The sequence below is a fragment of the Phyllostomus hastatus genome, unplaced genomic scaffold (assembly GCF_019186645.2).
Source record: "Phyllostomus hastatus isolate PE091 unplaced genomic scaffold, TTU_PhHast_1.1 phas_scaffold_46, whole genome shotgun sequence".
Taxonomy (NCBI): domain Eukaryota; kingdom Metazoa; phylum Chordata; class Mammalia; order Chiroptera; family Phyllostomidae; genus Phyllostomus; species Phyllostomus hastatus.
The window spans coordinates 16,900,212-16,919,320 of record NW_025334032.1 but is presented as its reverse complement, the minus strand read 5'-3'; the positions used below and the strand labels follow the sequence as shown (position 1 = coordinate 16,919,320).

Here is a 19,109-nt window from a genome sequence, read left to right as displayed (position 1 = left end):
AACCCATCTTTACTATTAGAAATCAGGACAGCAGATGCCCTGGGGAAAGGCAGACACAACAAAGGCAGGTGGTGCCAATCAAGTTCTGTCTCTTGATCTGGGTGCTTACACACAGGAAATGATCAACTTGTGAAAATTCATCAAGCTGTTCAATTAGGATACACAGCCTTTTCTATTTGTATGTTACATGGCAATATCAGCTAGTGATGGAAGTAAAGAGGGAAAAGGTAACCCCCACCCGACCACATTCGTTCTTAATAGCTTTTTTCTGATTGCCATAGTCAAAGCACCACCCATCAGTATCATGCATCTATAACTTAATCAAGTACTTTATTTTATCCAATGTTCTGAAATTATCCTAGTAATCCAGAACCAGGATATCCTGGTGAGCTGCCTTCACACAAACGCTACCTTCTCCTCCATTCCCTAAAAGTACCTAGAATCTCATTTAAAGAAGAAAAGGTTGTCAAGGAGTGAAAGACCAAACTTCTACTCCAATGGTTAACTATTTCCCAGTCTTGTGATATTGTGTAAATATCTGAACTTCTCTAAGCTTCAGTTTTATCATAATGCATTTATTTCATCAAACATAGAAGTCAGAAATTAGACATGCCCCATGGTTTTATATTCCACCAAATACTGTCAATTATGACATCAACTGTAAGACATGCTACTTTAAGACATGCTACTTTTTTAAAGGTCATAGAACTGATTAAATACAGTACCTTAGAGGAGCACAATATTTGTTTATAGTACAGATGAACTAAAAATATTTTTTAAACATGTAATACATTTTACTGTCTTACATGCCTTAGAAATACATTTTGTGAACTCAATGACCAGTGCTGGCCCTGGTCCCAAGAGGCAGTGGGGACTACAGGGAGAGAAAATGCTTTAAGAGCTCAAGTCTCATCTCCAGTAAATGAATAATCACAGGAGCAACAACCCCACTAATATTCTCCCCAAACTTTGAGGAAAACTTCAGGATCCCAAGGTCATACTTATTAAGAGTCAACAGATTAAGACTTGGAGCACAGCAGAGACATGAGAAATCCCAGAAACATTCAATAAAAGTTATTTAAGAATTTAAAAAAAGGATGAATTCAACCTTAAATACAAGAAAAACAACAACCCAAGTCGACAGGCTGGAACTCCCCCATCTCTAATTCAGTTATGGAGTTGTTCTTTCTAGGGGGTAACAGGCACATCATGTAACACAGGGCCAGATGAGGAGCTTATTTTAGTGCAGGGCATTGGAAATTGGGTAAATAGAAATCAGCCCAAGAAAGGAATAATCAGAAAGCAACTGGGAAGTGCCGTAACAAAGTTAAAACTTCCATTTCAATGCAAACAAACACTAGAACTTTTCAAATCTGCCTTCATTATAAGGCAGGAAATCTGTCTGAGAACAGAGAGATACGTTCACAGACACTGAAGCAACATTATGTGAACCCGCACCACGGTGGTGGTTAGGGGAGACATTCTTAAGTAGAGGTGCAAGCAATTACAACAGCATCTTGAAAATACTGACCCTTGCTTTGGAGATGGTAGTGCCCCACACAATTTCAAAGCTAGGCTTTATTTTAATGAGATCACAAAATGTTCAAGACACTACAAGTCACTTGTTTTAGCTCAACTTTTTTATTATGGAAAATTTCTAACACAAAAGTACGGAATGACAGGTATACTTCCGTGTTACTATCACATGGAACACTTTGCCATTTTCATTTCATTATAAATTATTTTTAGTCCAAGAAAATTACCTCAAAGTACTACTAATAACACATACAGAAAAATTTAAGGGCAAATAATTATTCCTACCCAGCACAGTAAGAGAAGCCTTGCCATGCTCATTTCACTAGCAGATAACTGTGTCTACCAATCACAGACACAAAAGCAGGTGAGATGACTCTTTTTATTTCTAGTGTAACTTAAAAAATTTCTCTAGCAAATGAAAAATTAATCCTATACTTAGTAACAATCTTTATTACATTTAACTTTATTTTACTTCAGATTATATATTGCTTCATAGCATTTTGGCTAACATCAAGTACAGTACTTCAGATTATGTATTTGCAATTTAGTTCTTATGTACTCAAAAATAAAAGAAAATGAAAACTGCTGTGGGTACATGGGTGAGACAGCAAAGATTTCTTCACCCAAAGTTCGCTGATTTCCCTTACACTTCATATACTTAATAAAGCTAATTTAAAATATTTTAAGTGGTTTGTGTATTTTTTTCTCCATTTAGAATCATAGCTCTTCCAATCCTCTACAAAATTCCTCTACCATTAAACCCTACAGTTCATGGGGTCGCTGTGAGGGTTGAGTTAGTCCAGGTAAAGCACCTAGAACAATGCCTGGCACCGGGAGAAACAACTCCATGCATGTTGTATTCCACACAGAATCAGAGAAAGGCACTGGGACTTCTCTAAGAGGAAAGAGAGTCAAACATAAACAGCAATCAGAGTTCGCTTGAGTTTGGAAGTCCAGGGACATGTAAAAACTATATTCCTTCTACAGCTTTCAGTTTTTAACACATCTTCATGAACTAAACTCAAATTTCTTTCCCTCTACAAAATATGCCTTTAGCCAAATTAATTTTTATTTCTTTAGGATCACCATTAGCTTACTCAACAATATTTCTTTCTGTAACAATATTTCTGTGTTAAAGTAAACAGAAAGCCTTGGTCCCCTAAAAACTAGAAGAATTGGCCACTCTTCAGACTCAGATTGCAAGATAATTTGTTTCTAACATAAAATAATTTACTAAAATATTGCAGGAAACAAAGTCACATTACTTGCTAATCAAACTAAGTGCCAATCACCCACTAGCTCAAAGGAGGGTTCAGCGAGTTTTCACAATGACAACAGGGAGCAGTCTCGTCCTGCTTAGCTGATGTGGTGGCCTCTGTCCACACTTTCTCCATTCAGTACTACATTTAATCCTTTCCCAGTTTCTCGGTAACAATTTCACTGTTAATCCTGTGTTCTTCGCTCAGAGCCTGTATCCTGATGATCTGTAAATGGATTTTTCTTCACTTTCCAGGACGTCTGTTAGTCTAAGTTCCTTACCCATCTCACAACCAGCCATTACAAGAGAGCCCCTCCTTCATATACTGCATCCTCACTCAGTAAAGCACTCTAAGTCACGCCTTTATTAAAGGAAAAACCTCCCTTAGGTCTTTTCAGCTTTCAGCCATTTATTCTTTATATAGCTAAGTACTTTTACAAATATATGTATCTTATTCCTCCAGTTCTATATATACATACCGGATGAGAAAAGACTACGCAAGTGGCCAGGGAAATGTTTTAAAGCACACATCTCTCTAGATTAAACTGATTTTGCATCTTAAAATATAATGCCGAAATTACACAAGTTTCTCAAAAGCAGTCATTAAGCAACACATTGGGATAATTCGGTGATGAACTAACACCAAACCCAAGTAAAGGAAAAATGGGGTACGGTCAAACCACTCTTCACTCCGCGACTCTGTTAGCACAGACACATGCATCATTCCAGATACACCTACACACACTCACTTTCTAACATAGTCCAGTGTTAATAACCACCTCCCTCAAACTTACCAAACTTCGATACTGGCCCTGGAACAACTTTGAAGTCCGACTGTGGGAAGGCTGGGATCCCAGGGAGTCAAAGGACTTTGTCCGATGAGACGAGGGCCGGGCACACACAGAGTCACTTCCCAGTCCAATGTCTGAAAAGGTCATGAAAGGAGAAAAGAGTGAGCTGAGACGCCTGACACCATGCACCCTCGCTGCACACCAGACTCTAAACTGGGGCAGCCCCCAAGGGACACACCGCAGACCACAACAAAGCAGGCCATTTATATGCAGTAAACAAAGCGCAGATTCTGCCTTCTACAGAAATGACTTGCACACTCATTCCCCAATCACCTTTCCAGAAATTAACTGCAGATAACTATTACTTCTTTTCTCATATAGTTTTCAATTTTGTGAAACGTTCTGTAACTTGTTTTTAATACTTTCCCTTCATCTGGAAAAAATAAACCTCTCAAATTCAATTACTTAGCAGAGCACCACCCAGAACTCATTCCCAATACTTCACCACCATCACCCACTTCTCCAGGATCACTCTTCTCATAGTAAGCAGCACGAATTATTTGGCAACAAAAGAATAAGACTTAAACCTAACAGAAAATCCCCTTGTATTTTTCAGACAGAGCCTTCTGAGGATTGTGTTCTCAAAAGGAAGGCAGCCCATGCTTTACTCACCTCACGAAGTTGGTGAAAGGATCAAAGTAAATGGCTATTAAAGGGCTTCGTTCTCTCCCTAGAGTCTCTTCATGATTAGACACTCCACTTAGGCCAACCAATAAGTAAACGTTAGCAACCCACTTCTCCAAAGCGATGTTTTTTTTAAAAAGGAGGCCATGAAGAGTTTCTAAGGAAACCACTGTTCTGAGATACATGTGCCTAGCAATTTCCTAAACCTACATGGGGAGCCTTCTGTAAAAATAGACTTAAACTGATGGTCTCCGGGTCTATTTTCCTGGCAGATGTTTGGATTGGCTTATATAGTGTCTTACAAAATTTTTGAATTAGTTGTCAACAACTCCAAGTCTGATAATATCACAGGGAAACACAAATCTTCAGTTGTTCTTGAAGCACAGGCAGCCCCTGGACAGCCATTCCAGCAAAAACATGCTGTGAGGGGCACCAGAGTGGTTCCCGAGCGCAGAGGCCCTCCGAACCAGGGTTGTAGCCAGATGTGTTCTGACTCAGCTCTTCCCAGCCACAATGAGGTGAGTACACCCCATGTGAAGCACCAGGATCAAAGGGGAAGAAACCGTGACAAAATAAACTTAAGAGGTCTCTGATCAAGAGACATCAAAATCTAATTTTCTCCCAGAAATCTGAAACTAAAGTTTATAAATTGGAAAGTAAAAATGACTTTAAAACAAAAGAGTCACTAAGTCCTTCTTTTAGATGCACAAGATAGAACTTCTCAGAGTTTGTGGGACAGGCACAAACTCCTCCCTCAGGAATTTGCATAGAAGCTCTCCTTGTCCTCACTTGGGTCTGGAGGGGCATGCTGCGTCCTTACCTCCACTGGCCCTTCTCCATGAGATATGACTGGGGCTCAGAACACGGTAAACCAAGTACCCTGAGCACATACTCTCCCAGCCCTTAGGAAACCTGGCCCAGGTGTTTACTTTAGAGGCCAATTCACTGGCTCTCCACTGTCATGATCACACCTCAAAAAGAGTCACCAGATCTGCTAAAAATGTGAGTTTTAAACAGCATAATAAAAATTCAGAGAAAGGTGCTTCTAACTCCAAGACAACCCATGAGTGCAGCCACATGAATGAGACGTTTCTTCTCTGCTCTATTTTCAGGTAGTAACTGTTCTGCCCACAGAAAGGAAAACATCTGATAGCCACCTGAGGACCTAAAAATGAAGATTCTATTCTAGTAAGGAAGAAAAAAAATCACAGCAAAAGTGACAACTAAAAATTTAATGCAATAAAAGCTTATTTTTTTGAATTTGATAATGTTCATTTTGTCCCGCTAAAAGAAAAGCAAAAGTTTTTGCCCTTTTGTCTTCACACCCCCTCAATTCAATTTATAAAAGGTCTTACCTGCTGTTACTTTATTTAGAGTCACTAAGGAACTGAGGACCTTGTTAAAATTCTGCCCCTGATACAAATCATTTGCATCAAATGTCTGAAAGGAAAAATTAAACAAAATTAATACAGTCTTGTGTTGGGTACAGGATAAACAAAGTTCTTGCAACAATGACAGAACCACACATAGGATTTCCAGATGAAATCCTGAAGATGCAGCACAACCTGAAAAAGCAGGACCAGTGAGCTCAGCCTCTAGTCTGAGGGTGGGAGATCCAACAGAATTCCCTTCAGTGTACCTTAATCCTGGGCCTGAGACCCACCAACTCCCCACCTTCCTTCATAACCTGGAATGGGGTTCCTTCCCAAATGAGGGAGACAACTCTGCCAGCACTCAGGGAATGCTGGAGTGGTTTCCCAATCTTTCTCTCCTTAGATTAAGGCAGAGGCCGCAGGACATGCATACTCCAGACTTCCTCTCCTTGTCAGTCAATTCCAAAGCTAACAGTGGCAAAAGAGAAACACGGGCATCAGAGTGGATGTGAGTAAAATGAGGGGAAGACAAAAACTGCAGATTCCAGAACCAGGACAGATATGGGGGGAAAGGGAGTCCTTGACCCTCAGGGCAGAGGGCTGAGACCAGACCAGTCATGTCTAACCTGAGATTCCTCCAATCTGGGTGGCCGACAAGGGGAAGGACGAGTCAGCCCCACTGTGAGCGTGCAAGCACGTGCAAGCATATAAGCAGGCACACACACACAGGAGGTGAAAAATAAGGCGCAAAAAATAGCTTGTTCAGAAGCCTTACAGCTAGTCTACAATGTGTATGTACACACACACAAACACAAATCATTCCCAAATACTAAATGAAGACTACACACAGCTTTTTATCACCAAATAACCCTGGCAAAAAAAAAAAAAATTCAATAGTCAAATCCACAACCCTGCCGAAAAATTATGAAAAAAACTTCTTTCAAAGATGCAAATAACAGAAAGACACAGTATTTAGATACAAAATGTAAATCATGTTAACATACTAGAAGTTTCAGTGGGACAGAAATGAACAAACATGACTAGACAGCTAGGAATGAACCATCAGCAAAGGAAGGCCCTGGCTTCCTCTCCCCATTGACTGCCGCCTCCTTCCCCATCTGGTCAGTTCCTCTATCACACAGGGCCTGCCAGAACCACCCCCACCCCCTTCCAGCCTCCCGACTGCCACCTCCTCTCCTGGCTAACTCTTACTCATCTGACTTTTTCCCAGCCTCATTTCCTTCACCAAGACTCAGTGAGGTCCCCTCACCAGGCTCCACCAGCACATTCATCACAAAGACAACTTTATGTCCCGTGTGTGCATGCCACACTGTAGAATCTACAAAAGCAATTTTATAGCACCTAACATCTAGCAAAATGGCCAGCACAAAGTAAAAACTGAAATGTTTGCTGAATAAATGTACCAATCCATCCACCCATCCACCATTCACAATGAAGAGCAGCTAAGAAGAGCCGTTCCAAATCTAATTATTGTTCTCTTCCTCAAAAAAGCATCTTCAATTAATGATCATCTGCTTTTAATTTCTGAAGTGAGTAAAAAGTATCATGAGGTATGTTTAAACATGAACTAAAAAAAAAGGGAAAAGAAAATCTGGAAGTTGAAACACTTCAAGAAAGGCCATCAAATCAATGAGTCAAGAAGAGCTGAAACCACAACTCTCTTTTTCTAAAAGCTTGTGGCTCCATTTACTTTTTTTCTAAAAACTTAACAGAGCCACAGACTTAAAAGATGTGAATACACCTAAACATTCTGTATACAATCATTGATGTCATCTCATATAGTTGAAGTACAAAATAAAGCTAATTTCATGATGCCAGACACTTCCTGTAAAAAGAGGTATCCCTCACAATAGTCTTAAAAATCATAATATACAGTTTAATTCATTTATTCTAATATCTATTTTTTAGTAAGTTGCAAGTCAAATGAGAGCATTATCTAGGTGACATATCCACCTACATTTTAATGAGGTTTTTAAAAAATAATTAAAATTATTAACCTCTGTAGCACTCAGTTTCCTTATACGTAAAACATGGAAGTTCCCATACTTGTAAAATTCTAGAGTAGCTAATCTGCATGTCTTTCAGCTCTAAAGTTATAATTCTGGAGCCCAGAAAATTAAAACTGTGGTATTCCACAAAAAGAAATATACATAAAATATCTACTAACCTTCATTGTGGTGAGACAGCGAGTCATAAAACCCAGAAAAACAGGATGTTGAAAACTGAAGTTTCCTGTTATTCCAGAACTATATATCTTTCTTACTTGGATACCAGGAAGCGTCTGGTTGGCTAAAACTGTACACCAATGGGGTTCAATGTGACATCAGAATTTAAGTGAATTCACATACATCCCACATTTCTTAACAGGAAACTACACAATGACATGAGACAAATGCTTGCCTCTAAGAGGAAAAAAAAAGCATATTCTGAGTCAATAAAAAGTTTTGACTAAAGTGCTTCTCCAGACAAAGATAACAGACTATTTCCTGAAATAGGAATCTATTCAACAAAAAGCAAGACCAGAAAAATCTTAGGGAACTGAGAAAGTTTGTACTTATGAGAACAAAACAGAAGTCTCATTAGAACTTTTATAGACTATCTCTGCAAAAATAAGTCAGCCTGTGTATGAGAATGACCAGGGCATTTAGCACCCTCAACTGTCCCCTGGATCACTCGGCACTGAAGGAGATGAAAACCCTGGAAGCCTGGCCCACCTTATGACCTAACAACCACTGATGCTCTAAGAGCATAACGCTCTCACCTCTGGCCAGAGTATGGAGCAAGCAGGAAGGAAAGAAACAGAGAGGTCCCTTTTCTTCAGGTGGTACTGGGAGAGTGATTATCAAAAGGGGCTGCAATTAGGATCTCCTAGAACTTTACAAAACCCAGATTACTTTACAAAACCAAGCCACATCTCAAATCAATTTAATTAGAATCTCTATGAGGGGATCCAGAATCAACACATCAACACATTAACGCTCTCCAGGTGATTCTGAGCAACCAAGGGTGAAAACACCTCCCTGGAGACATAAGGAAAGTGTCCTGAATCCTCTCCCTAGGCAGGCTCCCCCTCACACCCACCCCTTATAAGTACAGTAAGAAGAAAACACTCAATACCCCATAAATCTCAGAATCTATTCAGTTGGAATTATCAAAAACTCACCTTTGTTTTGACATTTAAGTGAATTAAATATGCAGAGTAGTCCAATATTCTCAACAAATTATCTTACCAGTATTCCATCAAAAAACTCTTAATATTGAATAGAGTTTAAATATTTTACTTTTAATAGAAACAATACTATATAATGAAATACAATTACAAACCATATAGAAGCCAAGATAGAAGGGGCCCGGAGTATTAAATGTAGGACACAAAACACATTCTAAGAATTCTCTCTAGTCTCTCATGGGGGGAGAGAGGTAGGGCTGAATTAATGTTACAAGGCATGCAGTGAGAATGAAGCAATACTGTTCCGAAGACAGATAACCCTTCTGAACTGGAAGACTGCCCCCTGCTGGCTATTTTCTGAATAACAAAATAACTACCAAAAAGCTTCCTCAGTCACCTAGGTGCTCAAGAACACTGTAATTACCATCCTGAGAAGGAGCCACAAGCCTCCACTCTTCGCTACACACACCAAAAGCACACACTACTTCCAGAGCACACTCCACACAATGCACGCAGAACACATACATTCACTTTTGTAGCACAGCAAACACTGCCCCCTGCTTCTGCAGCACACATCACAGCATGCACTGCACACACTATACCAAGCACACTGCTTCTGCAGCACACTCCACACACAGCACATGGATGTGCTTTTGTAGCACAGCAAACACTGCACACTGCACATGCACACTGCTTCTGCAGCACACACCACAGCATGTGCTGCACACACTATACATATGCACACTGCTTCTACAACACACTCCACACACTGTACACGCAGCACATTCACGTGCTTTTATAGCACAGCAAACACTGCACACATACCACATACACACTCCTTCTGTGGCACACACCATACTGCACAGCACACACACTCTCTGATGTCCACCTCCACTAATGTACATCAGCAAGATTCCAGCTTATACGCCAACAGGAGATCACCTCACTCCATATAAAAGTTGCTACGGTTCCCATCCAGAGTACCCACCCAAGCTGCTGCTCCTGACACAGACACCAGCCCCCACACTCAACTTTCAGTCTCAACAACATGGACTCTTTCGCCACCCCAAGACTCATGAAGGGAAATACAGAAAGACACCAGCATGAAAGAGAATGCCCCCACCAGTCAGCACCCTGGGTCTGGCTCAGCATTGTGGCTGTGATAAGCTGTGCCAGCTGCCCAACACCAAAATAGTGGCCCCATTTGGGAACACTTCTGTAGAACTGTCACTCCCTGCCTGACACTGAATTATCCAAAGCCTTTTCCACTAACTCTCAGAGCACAAATCATGGGTGACCTCCCCTGAGCCCATTTTTAAACATAGTATGAACAATGCAAAATCACACAATCCATGCAGCACTGTCAACAAAGGTGGGGGTGTCAGGCAAAGGTTTTGGATTTCGTTACCAACCAAAAAAAAAAAGCAGGAAATGAACTACATTTAAGGGAAAAGTTCTGCGATCCAGGTTGATGGAAGTGTATTCCACAAATACAATTACAGGCCGAGATTTGTTAAAAGAAACATGCAAGTACAGACGTGGCAGAATCATCCCAAAACCCACAACTTCCTTCATCAGGAAAAAGCACCAAATACCAAAAAGCTTCTAGCCAAGAATGTATCATTCTCCTTGAATCAATCAAAGCAGGAGACTGCTATAATCTTCTAAGAGCATCAGCATAAATACTCTTCAGAGGCATGGCTAACTTCCCCAGGCAGGCAGGAAGCACAGGCAGTCACTACAGTCCCTGCCTGCAAAACTAAACTTACTGGCCAAAAAATATCTTCGAGACAAAAAGCACGGAGATGCTCTTAGGTGTGGCCTCTTTTTTCTCCAGTTTCTCTCACAAGCACATACATCCTATTCCTCTTTTGGAGGAAAAGCCAGTACCATATAATCCAGAGGGTTACAATTATCTACATAAACAAAAACAAGCTGATCACAAGCCCAGCTGATACCAAACCTAATAATGAAGACTCCAGGCTGGTTTTTTCCAACATGGGCTAGTCCTGGATATTATCTTACACAAGGCACAATTTGAAGAGAAACTTGGAGGAATATTAAAAGGACCACAAGAGGGCTCTGAATGTAACAAAAAGCAGTCCAGCTGCCTACCTCTACAAAAGCCAATACTTGGGAAGCAGGTTTATTTTCAGGTGCCAGCCATCTAGAAGATGGGGGACTCGCGTCTCAAAGCCCATCTCCTGGAAGATGGTGGACTCATGTCACAAAGCCCATCTCCCCCTCTCAGCGGAGGCAGAGGTGTTTATAAGGAGGGAGAGGGGAACCAAAGAGATCAAGGGAGGGGGTTGCAAAGTTCTCTACATGCAGACGAGCACAGTGCATTCTGATAAGGCAAACGACAGTGCAGTGTGCATCATCCTGGTTTAGTCATCCTGGCTCTGTATCACCTCAGCTCCACGGTCGAAGGTCAGCGAATCTCCAGGAGCTGGGATGCCTGAGGGTTGGAGTCTGTATTTTTTGACTTAGTTCCTAGGATTCTTACATAAACATGTTGCTCATCTACAAGCTACATATTAGTCAAAGTCAGCACTTATAAAAACAATGTCAAAAGAATGGTGGGATGGGCTATACTTTCCCACCATTACAATTTTCCACTGTTACATGAACACAGGAACAGTGCAGAGAAGACAAAAAGTCAAGACTAAAAGGACAACAAGCCAACTGGACGTGGCGGTCACTGCAGGACACCCTGGACTCATCAGACACACTGAGTCACTTTGAGAGAATGAGAGCTCTATTAGAAAATACATCAAGACACTGACATACACCAGGCCACCCCAGACAAACCAGGCTCTATGACCTCCAGAAACCTATGATTTCCCAATCCAAGCCCAAAAGAAGGGCGGGAAGGGATGACAAGTAAGCACAAGTCTTCCGAGGCCCAACCTCCCTCTCAGCACTGGCCCCCGTGGACAGGTGTCACTGCACGCCTGGTAAGGGAAAGGAACACAACTAGCTGGCCTTCCCAAGGCACCCCTGACACCGTGTACTTTTTAAAGAATTATCACGGACTTTGAGCAAGGGAGAACCAGGGTCAAGAGACCTAGAAGAAGGAAAAACATAAGATGTGGGAAATTCAGAAGATGGCTTTCCTGACAAGGGTGAAGCAGAAAAAAAAACAAAAAAACAAAACGGGGAAAAATGAGTTACAACTCCACACAAGGTAAGGTATTCATTCCTCTGTTACAGAGCGGCATCCCCTACGACTGGGTTCCAGAGAAGAAGAGTCCAGGCTCAGGATGACTGGGAGAGGGACAAGAGAAACTGCTGCTGGGCCTGGAGAGACGAGGACGACACCAGGTTTGTGTTAGCACTCTCCCAGAGAGGACACTTCTGAAGGCCTGACAGCACTCTCTTCCCACCTAGCAGAGGGCAAGAGAGATGCTTACCGAAGCTGTGGCCTGCCTCAGAAGAGACTGGGGGCTGCTGCGGGCCCCAGCTCACTGGCAGTGTGCCAGGCGCCACAACTCCACGAGGAAAGAAAGCACTTGCTGTAAGATGTCAGAAAAGGCTTCTAAAAGGAGTTAACAACTCTGTGTGGCCTTAGCAGATGTGCAGACCTCAGCTACAGACAAGAGGCAGAAAGAGAAGTCCCACCATCCGTTATCAGAAGGACACCATCTGCCCTAAGAGGCTCTCGCCCCTACCCAGTGCTCCTCCCTAATCTGCCCAGCAGTGGCCCAGAGTAACTAGCCCCTCAGAGCACCCTGCAACCTGACTACTACTCCACCATAAACGCTGTCAGTGACACGTCACTAAAAGGGCTAAAACTGACCATCAAATATTTGGCAATCTGGCTCAGCCTTAATTTTTGCTAGTCCTCTAAAAATATCCTATTTTGACATACTCCTTATTTATATGGTCACATCTAATATCAAGTCTGGTTTCTAAGCACACACCTAAAATAAGGACGGCTCACCTACACACAAGCAAAATGAAGTGGTGTCACACACGTTAACCAGCTGTCACGAGTGCCTATCTGGCAGGGCGATGCTAGCTGGGTGACACGCTATGTGCTTTTGTGAGAACTCCCACATGGAGGAATGTTTAGCCAGGTAGAAGATAACTTGGATTTAGGAGAAATTTGGATTTAGGAGAAATTTGTTGAAAAATACAGGTTTCAAAGGCACAAATTATGAGAACTGATGCTGATCCGATCTAGAATTTTCGCATTCATCACACTACTTTCAGCCTCCTCTGTCTCTAACTCGAGGCACTGCAGCTCCCTGTGTCACTGCTTTCATCCCTTCACACCCCCGTCCCCCAGAAGAGAGTTGTGCACCTTCACCAACCACCACGGCTCCCCATGGGCTCCAGCCAAGGAGATGTGAGTGCACATGACATGCACCAGCTATGAGCAGGATGAAGTACATAGGCTCCATGCAGAAGTGTTTGGAGCCTTTGAGTGTGTCTACCAATCTCTCTGTTCTTTTCCTTTAAATGACCGGAACACCACAGTTAGTGAGAAAAAAGTCATCAGTGCCACCCAGGGAAGGAAGCCACAGCCCTGCCTGTAGCAGGGAGGAATATCCAAAAATGTGATGACAGTGCTTGAAAACCACCAGCATGCCTATCCACTATAGGACTTCTACTTTCCCATGGCATGCTTTTCTCTTTCAATTGAGATACCACCCCTTCTAATTAGATGAATCAGATTATCAAATCCATTCTGTAGAATGACAATACACCTGGCAAAGAAGTGGAACAGGGCTCCCTAAGGTAACTGGAAGGCACCTCAATCATTGAGTTTGCCTCAACTCGGCTTCACCCGTATCTTAATGGGACCTGAAAGGTTCCTCATTATCACTGAGTTTGCCTCTCTTTGGCTTCCAAATTCACAGATGGTATTAGAAGTTAAAAGTATCTCCCCCATAAAAATAGGAAAAATAAAACATTACATCACAAAATACTGTGTTATACATCATATAATGAATATCTTATTAGCCAGGAATCGTTTGAGTGCAAGTGAAACCCAACTCAAATTGGCTTAAACCAACAAAAAATTATCGGTGCACATAACAAGTCAAGAATGGCAACAGCCACATTACAAAAAAGGAAAGCTTAGGGCCATCTCTTCAGTCTGCTTTCCTCAGTGTGGGCTGCAGTTTCAGGAACGTTCTTTGTAAGGCACCACCACTGCCAGTAGCCCCAGACAGACAGCCAGTCCACAACCTCAGCAGCACCTGGCTGTACCTGCCTGAGTCCAACTGCACAGCCACTGAGGCAGAGCATCAAGTAAAGCTGTGCGAGGCGATAACGTGCAGAGCCTCCGAGCAAACCTGCACGCATGCATTACTCACAGTGCAAGAGGATAAGGCGGCCCCTACAGCACCAGGACCAGCCAGATGCAGACCAACGGGATCAATACACAATAATAACGGGCAGTATCACAACTGCTTTCTCACACGCCCTCCCTCAGAGTCTCATCAATAATCACAGCAACCCGGACATCACCAACCAAAACAGACCCTGACCCACCTGGCCATACCGACAATGAAAGCAAAAGTACATGACTCTTACCTAAATGATGTCTCTGGCTGGTAACACCCATTGGTATACCCAAAAAGAAAATACCAAAGAATGTGGGGAGAAAAAAGTCTTCTCTCCACCATCTCTGTCCTGATAGAAAGACCCCTACATCGAAAGGCCAACTAAGTGCTGGCTCAATCATGCAGCCAATATTCCAAATGGCAAGAACCAGGTCAGCTCTCACAACAAGTTTATGAGGAAGCTATTCTTGACAAAAGAAATTGTTACTTTTGGCACAGTTCTAGAGTGTGGTTCGTGAAGTTTAAAAATATAATTCTGTCCTATCACACTGTCAAATGGAATTTGTGATTTTAGATCAAGATGAGTAAAAATGAATCTTAAATAAGTTGTGCTATTTAAGTTTAATGCACATGGTCCCTATTGTTGGGATATGTGAAAAACAGAGATCTAGCAGTGAATTTTCGCTTTCTTGGCTTCTGTAGGTTTTGTACTTAATTCCGCCTACTTCCACACTCCAGGGATAAAATTAAAGTTTCATGATGGATTCTATCAATACATACAACACTTGTACCCAACATGCCTCCAATTTCTTTCAGTTTAGAATGAGAATTAGCCTGGCTGGTATGGCTCAGTGGATTGGGTGCTGGCCTGCAAACCAAAGGGTCACCAGTTCTATTCCCAGTCAGGGCACATGCCTGGGTTGCAAGCCAGATCTCCAGTAGGAGGCATGCAAGAGGCAACCACACACCGATGTTTCTCTCCCTCTCTTTCTCCTTCCCTTCCCCTCCCTCTAAAAATAAATAAAATCTTTAAATAAAAGGAATATTTTTAAAATGAGAATTAAATCATATTCCATTTTATGGATTCTACTATATCAATACCCAAAGCACAAGGGCGAGACCACCTACAAAACAAATAGCAGCCAAATATTTAAAGTACATTTTCCAAGAAGTACTGGGGGAGGGGAGAAGACAAAGTTCTGAGAAGAAAGCCAAGATAACTGAGCAATGAAAGCATTTAAGTGTGGGTCACAAACAGAAATCACCAGAGGCTGAAGCACACGCAGCAGCAAAGAGGAGTACCCACCAAGACCAAAGCCCTAGGGTGCCATGCTGGAGACTTCATGCCAGTCTTACTTCGCAAACAGGTGTGGAGAGGAGATGAAGACTGGCTAAAGGCTTCAGGACCAAGACACAACATGGCAGTGGGTCCTCTAGATTTTCTTTCCTCTTCAAATGCCCCAGACTAGGTGTTAGGGAATACTGCAGCCAAGACACACCGAAGGGTACAGACCAAAACAGCCCCGAGAAAAGCCTGACCTCTCTGACCAGGGCACCAGGAAAAAGGCAGCCCTACAGACTAGAAACTTCTAGACACTAACACCAGGGGAAATGTGGCCCACCTTGCCCACTGTGACAAAGTGTCCCTCCCTCCAGCCTGCCCACCATGCCCTGTCCACCGTGCCCTGTGGAGTTCCTCATCTTTCACACAGGAGTAAAGTTGAAAATGATATATCAAGAAATACAGGTTTCTGGTATATTACTTAAATTCACTGAAGTAACTACTGAAAAATTAAAAATTACCAAGCAGAGTAGTTAGTAAAAACTGGTATAGAGAGGGGTTGTAAGGGACTTGGGAGGCAGGGCAAATATACTTAATCCTCCCCTTTCATGGAGATCTAAATGAAGGAAGTTGGGGGGGACATGGGAAGTGAATTAGAAAATTTTAGAGGGCCTTGTAACTGTTAGTTATTACGAGGATAACATGAGAAAGTATTAGTATTTCATAAACTACTCAATACTATGCCAATATAACTTTTACCATGCAACACGAAAAGGTCAAGGGAAATTTGCGTGACCAGAAAAGGCAGAACAGTAGATGGTGCCTGACATTGGGCTTGAGGGTAGATGCCGTGAAAACATCCTGATGTGCAGACACTTCCAGGGAGAAAGAAAAACATAAGCTTAAGAACAAATATTTTCATTCAGACCATCTCTGTTTTGTTTTGTTTTTTAAATTAGGACCCAGTACTTTTAAATGCTTCTCTGTGTGACCTCTAGCCCCCAGGGTCTGCGCACTGTGTACTTACTTCAAAAGAAGCACCACTCATGACGCCTGCCAGCACGGGCACAGACACAACGTGACAGCTGGCCCCAGCCCACTTTACCATTTACTGGTCTTAGCGCTACCTTTCAGGGCTGTATTTGAGTCCCTAGTGCTGAGCCCAATCTCTATTAACTTTAAAAAATATATAGGCTTTCCAAAATGTCTGGTACCTGTCTAGGCTGAGCATTCTCCTCCCATGCCCAGAATAGCCTCCAACACACTAACACTGCCCCCCAAAGTAAGAAGTTATCACGTACCCTAAACAGGCCCCAGAATGCCAAAATTCAGCTTCCCCATCAATTCCTATTTAGGATGATTCATCAAATCCAGTACATTCTGTTAGTTCAACTCAACAAACCAACTTGAGAAGCCTAAAAGCCAACCAAGAAGAAGTGACAGACTTGCCCCACCCCCCTCAGGTGCTCTGTCCACCCACTTTTTCAAGCCTGGTCATCTGAAAGGTCTCTTTCTGTCCCTAAATCCCAACCCCATATAACTGTCCCTCTCACAGGCTTAGAAGAGCTGCCTGTATCCCAGTAATGTGCATTTATTTTATTTGCTACACAATGCTCTTTAATGTTTCCAGCAGAGAGACATCCTGTGCATCTGTGCACTCCCTCCCTCAGGGCAGGGCAGGGCACAGGAGTGTCCTCATAAATTGTATGCAGACTGACTAACATCGCCCCAAGAAACACCTCCCTATTGTCCACTAGAATGAAACACAAACATGCTCTTCTGTATCACATGCTTCAGAACACAATAAATGCTCTGGTCAAAAAAAAAAAGCCATGTTCTCATCCCATGGGAATGATAGAGCAATCTTCCTAAGAACATTCCAGTCATATATGAAATTACCTTCTTCTCATCCATGGGCCAGTTCTTAACTACAATTCAGATGAGTTGCTGGAAACCAGGAAGGAGCTGAGTTTCCAGGTCTTGTCTTGGCAAAGAGATCTCAAACTTGAAGTTGGGACAACATGAAACTTCTTACTACACACACTTCCAATACCCAAACTGCCTTGTCCTGATTCTTCAAACACCTGCAATTAATTGATGTTCTTTAAACTCCTGACCATGATCCACAATTTTAAAAAATGCACTTTACATTATAACCAGGACACACACACAAAATTCAGTTATTGGGCAATTTGAATTCTTAATAAATTCACCAACAGAAAAAAGTTAGCAAATACAAGGATAGAATTCACTCAACCTTTTAATAAAGTTGCTAATACTCCATCAGCTCTACTTTCTTTATTCTCCAGGTTGTAAATCCTTCACTATACTGAATGGCTTTAACTAAGTTATCCACCACACCCAAAGTGATGGGAGATATATAGAAAACTAACAGTTTACAATTAAACATCCTAAATCTTAGGTAAATTCCTTCTCAGTTGCATGATGGAGATTAGTTAGCACATTTATTAAGAATTCAAAATACATGAACGTTATGGACACTACATCTGCTAGATCCCTGAAAAGATCAACTGTCCGAGGGTCCCTAATCTGCCCTCCATCCTCTTCCTATTTACAGAGCTTCCACCAACTGTACTGCCACCATCTCCTTGGTTCAGCTGAGCTTCAATTCTAAGTTTAGAAGTTATAAAATCTCCATAAGCCTGATTCAAATACCAACTCTGCCACTTAATAAATGTCACATATAAGGCATATTTCTTAGCCTCTCTAGATCTGTTTCTCCTCAGTCTACTGAGGCTACCTTACAGCATTGGCCTTACAGCATCTTAAGCTGCCCTTACGGCTGCACCTACCTTACAGCATCGCCCTGTGGCTGTTCTAGTATTTAGGAGACACTCAGCAAGCATTTGATATTATTAAGTTGCTGGTATGAAGTTTTTAAACTTACTATTACATTTCTACCTTCTCTGCATTTCTATCATTTCTTTTCATTCATACAATGGAAATGTCTTGTTTGTTCCTTCCTCTTCAATCAACTTTTTTATAGTCACATCTGAATCCACATGGATGAAACTGAGGTCATGGCTTCAGTATGAGTCAGAGACTGATTGGTTGCTTGATGATGAAAAGCTTGTACAAAGGTAATACAGAACTCAAAAGCAGGTGACTAAATTTACAAAACACAATGTTCAGATTCTTGAAAGAAGACGTAATGTCTTCTCTTCCACATGCCAAAATGCATCCAGCTTTCTAGATGGGTATCTACCCAACAACACCCTCAAATGTCCTTTCCTGAACAGAGCCTGAGGTTCCAAAGGCAGTCTCATACCACCTGGCTAATACCATGAGTAACACTAACTCAGGAAGGATGATGAGGGGTTCTAGGAGCATCAGGTGAAAGGTTTTGGGAGCATCACCCACAGAATACATATTAAGTACAAAAGAAAAGGGCATCTTTACAACTGAGAGATGTGGCGAACATCACCTTAGCTAAGTGAGGGAACTCAGCATGGCAGTATGGAGTGTGTTGACAGTAAACTCACTGATTTGACCCATGGGATTACAGAACATCACTTGTGTAGGACTCCTGCATAGAATCAGATCCTGTCTAGACTGTGACACTCTACATAACCACCCCTGTATTCTTCAAAACTGTTGGTCATAAATTATAACCGTAGAGGAACTCTTCTGGAAATGAAAGAGACTAACAAGACATGACAAACCAAATGCAATGCATGACC

General features: G+C 42.0%; 1 protein-coding gene across 9 annotated transcripts in view; it reads right to left on the bottom strand.

Moving 5' to 3' along the window:
• Window positions 1–19,109, bottom strand: part of ARHGEF7 (Rho guanine nucleotide exchange factor 7) — a 133,261-nt gene that overhangs the window by 71,008 nt on the left and 43,144 nt on the right. For all 9 annotated transcript variants that reach the window (XM_045821204.1, XM_045821197.1, XM_045821195.1 and 6 more), the window contains 2 exons: window positions 5,625–5,709; window positions 3,589–3,719 (listed from right to left, as the gene is read on the bottom strand). In XM_045821204.1, the coding sequence (XP_045677160.1) occupies window positions 3,589–3,719; window positions 5,625–5,709 (216 nt within the window). The remainder of the gene's footprint in view (window positions 1–3,588; window positions 3,720–5,624; window positions 5,710–19,109) is intronic.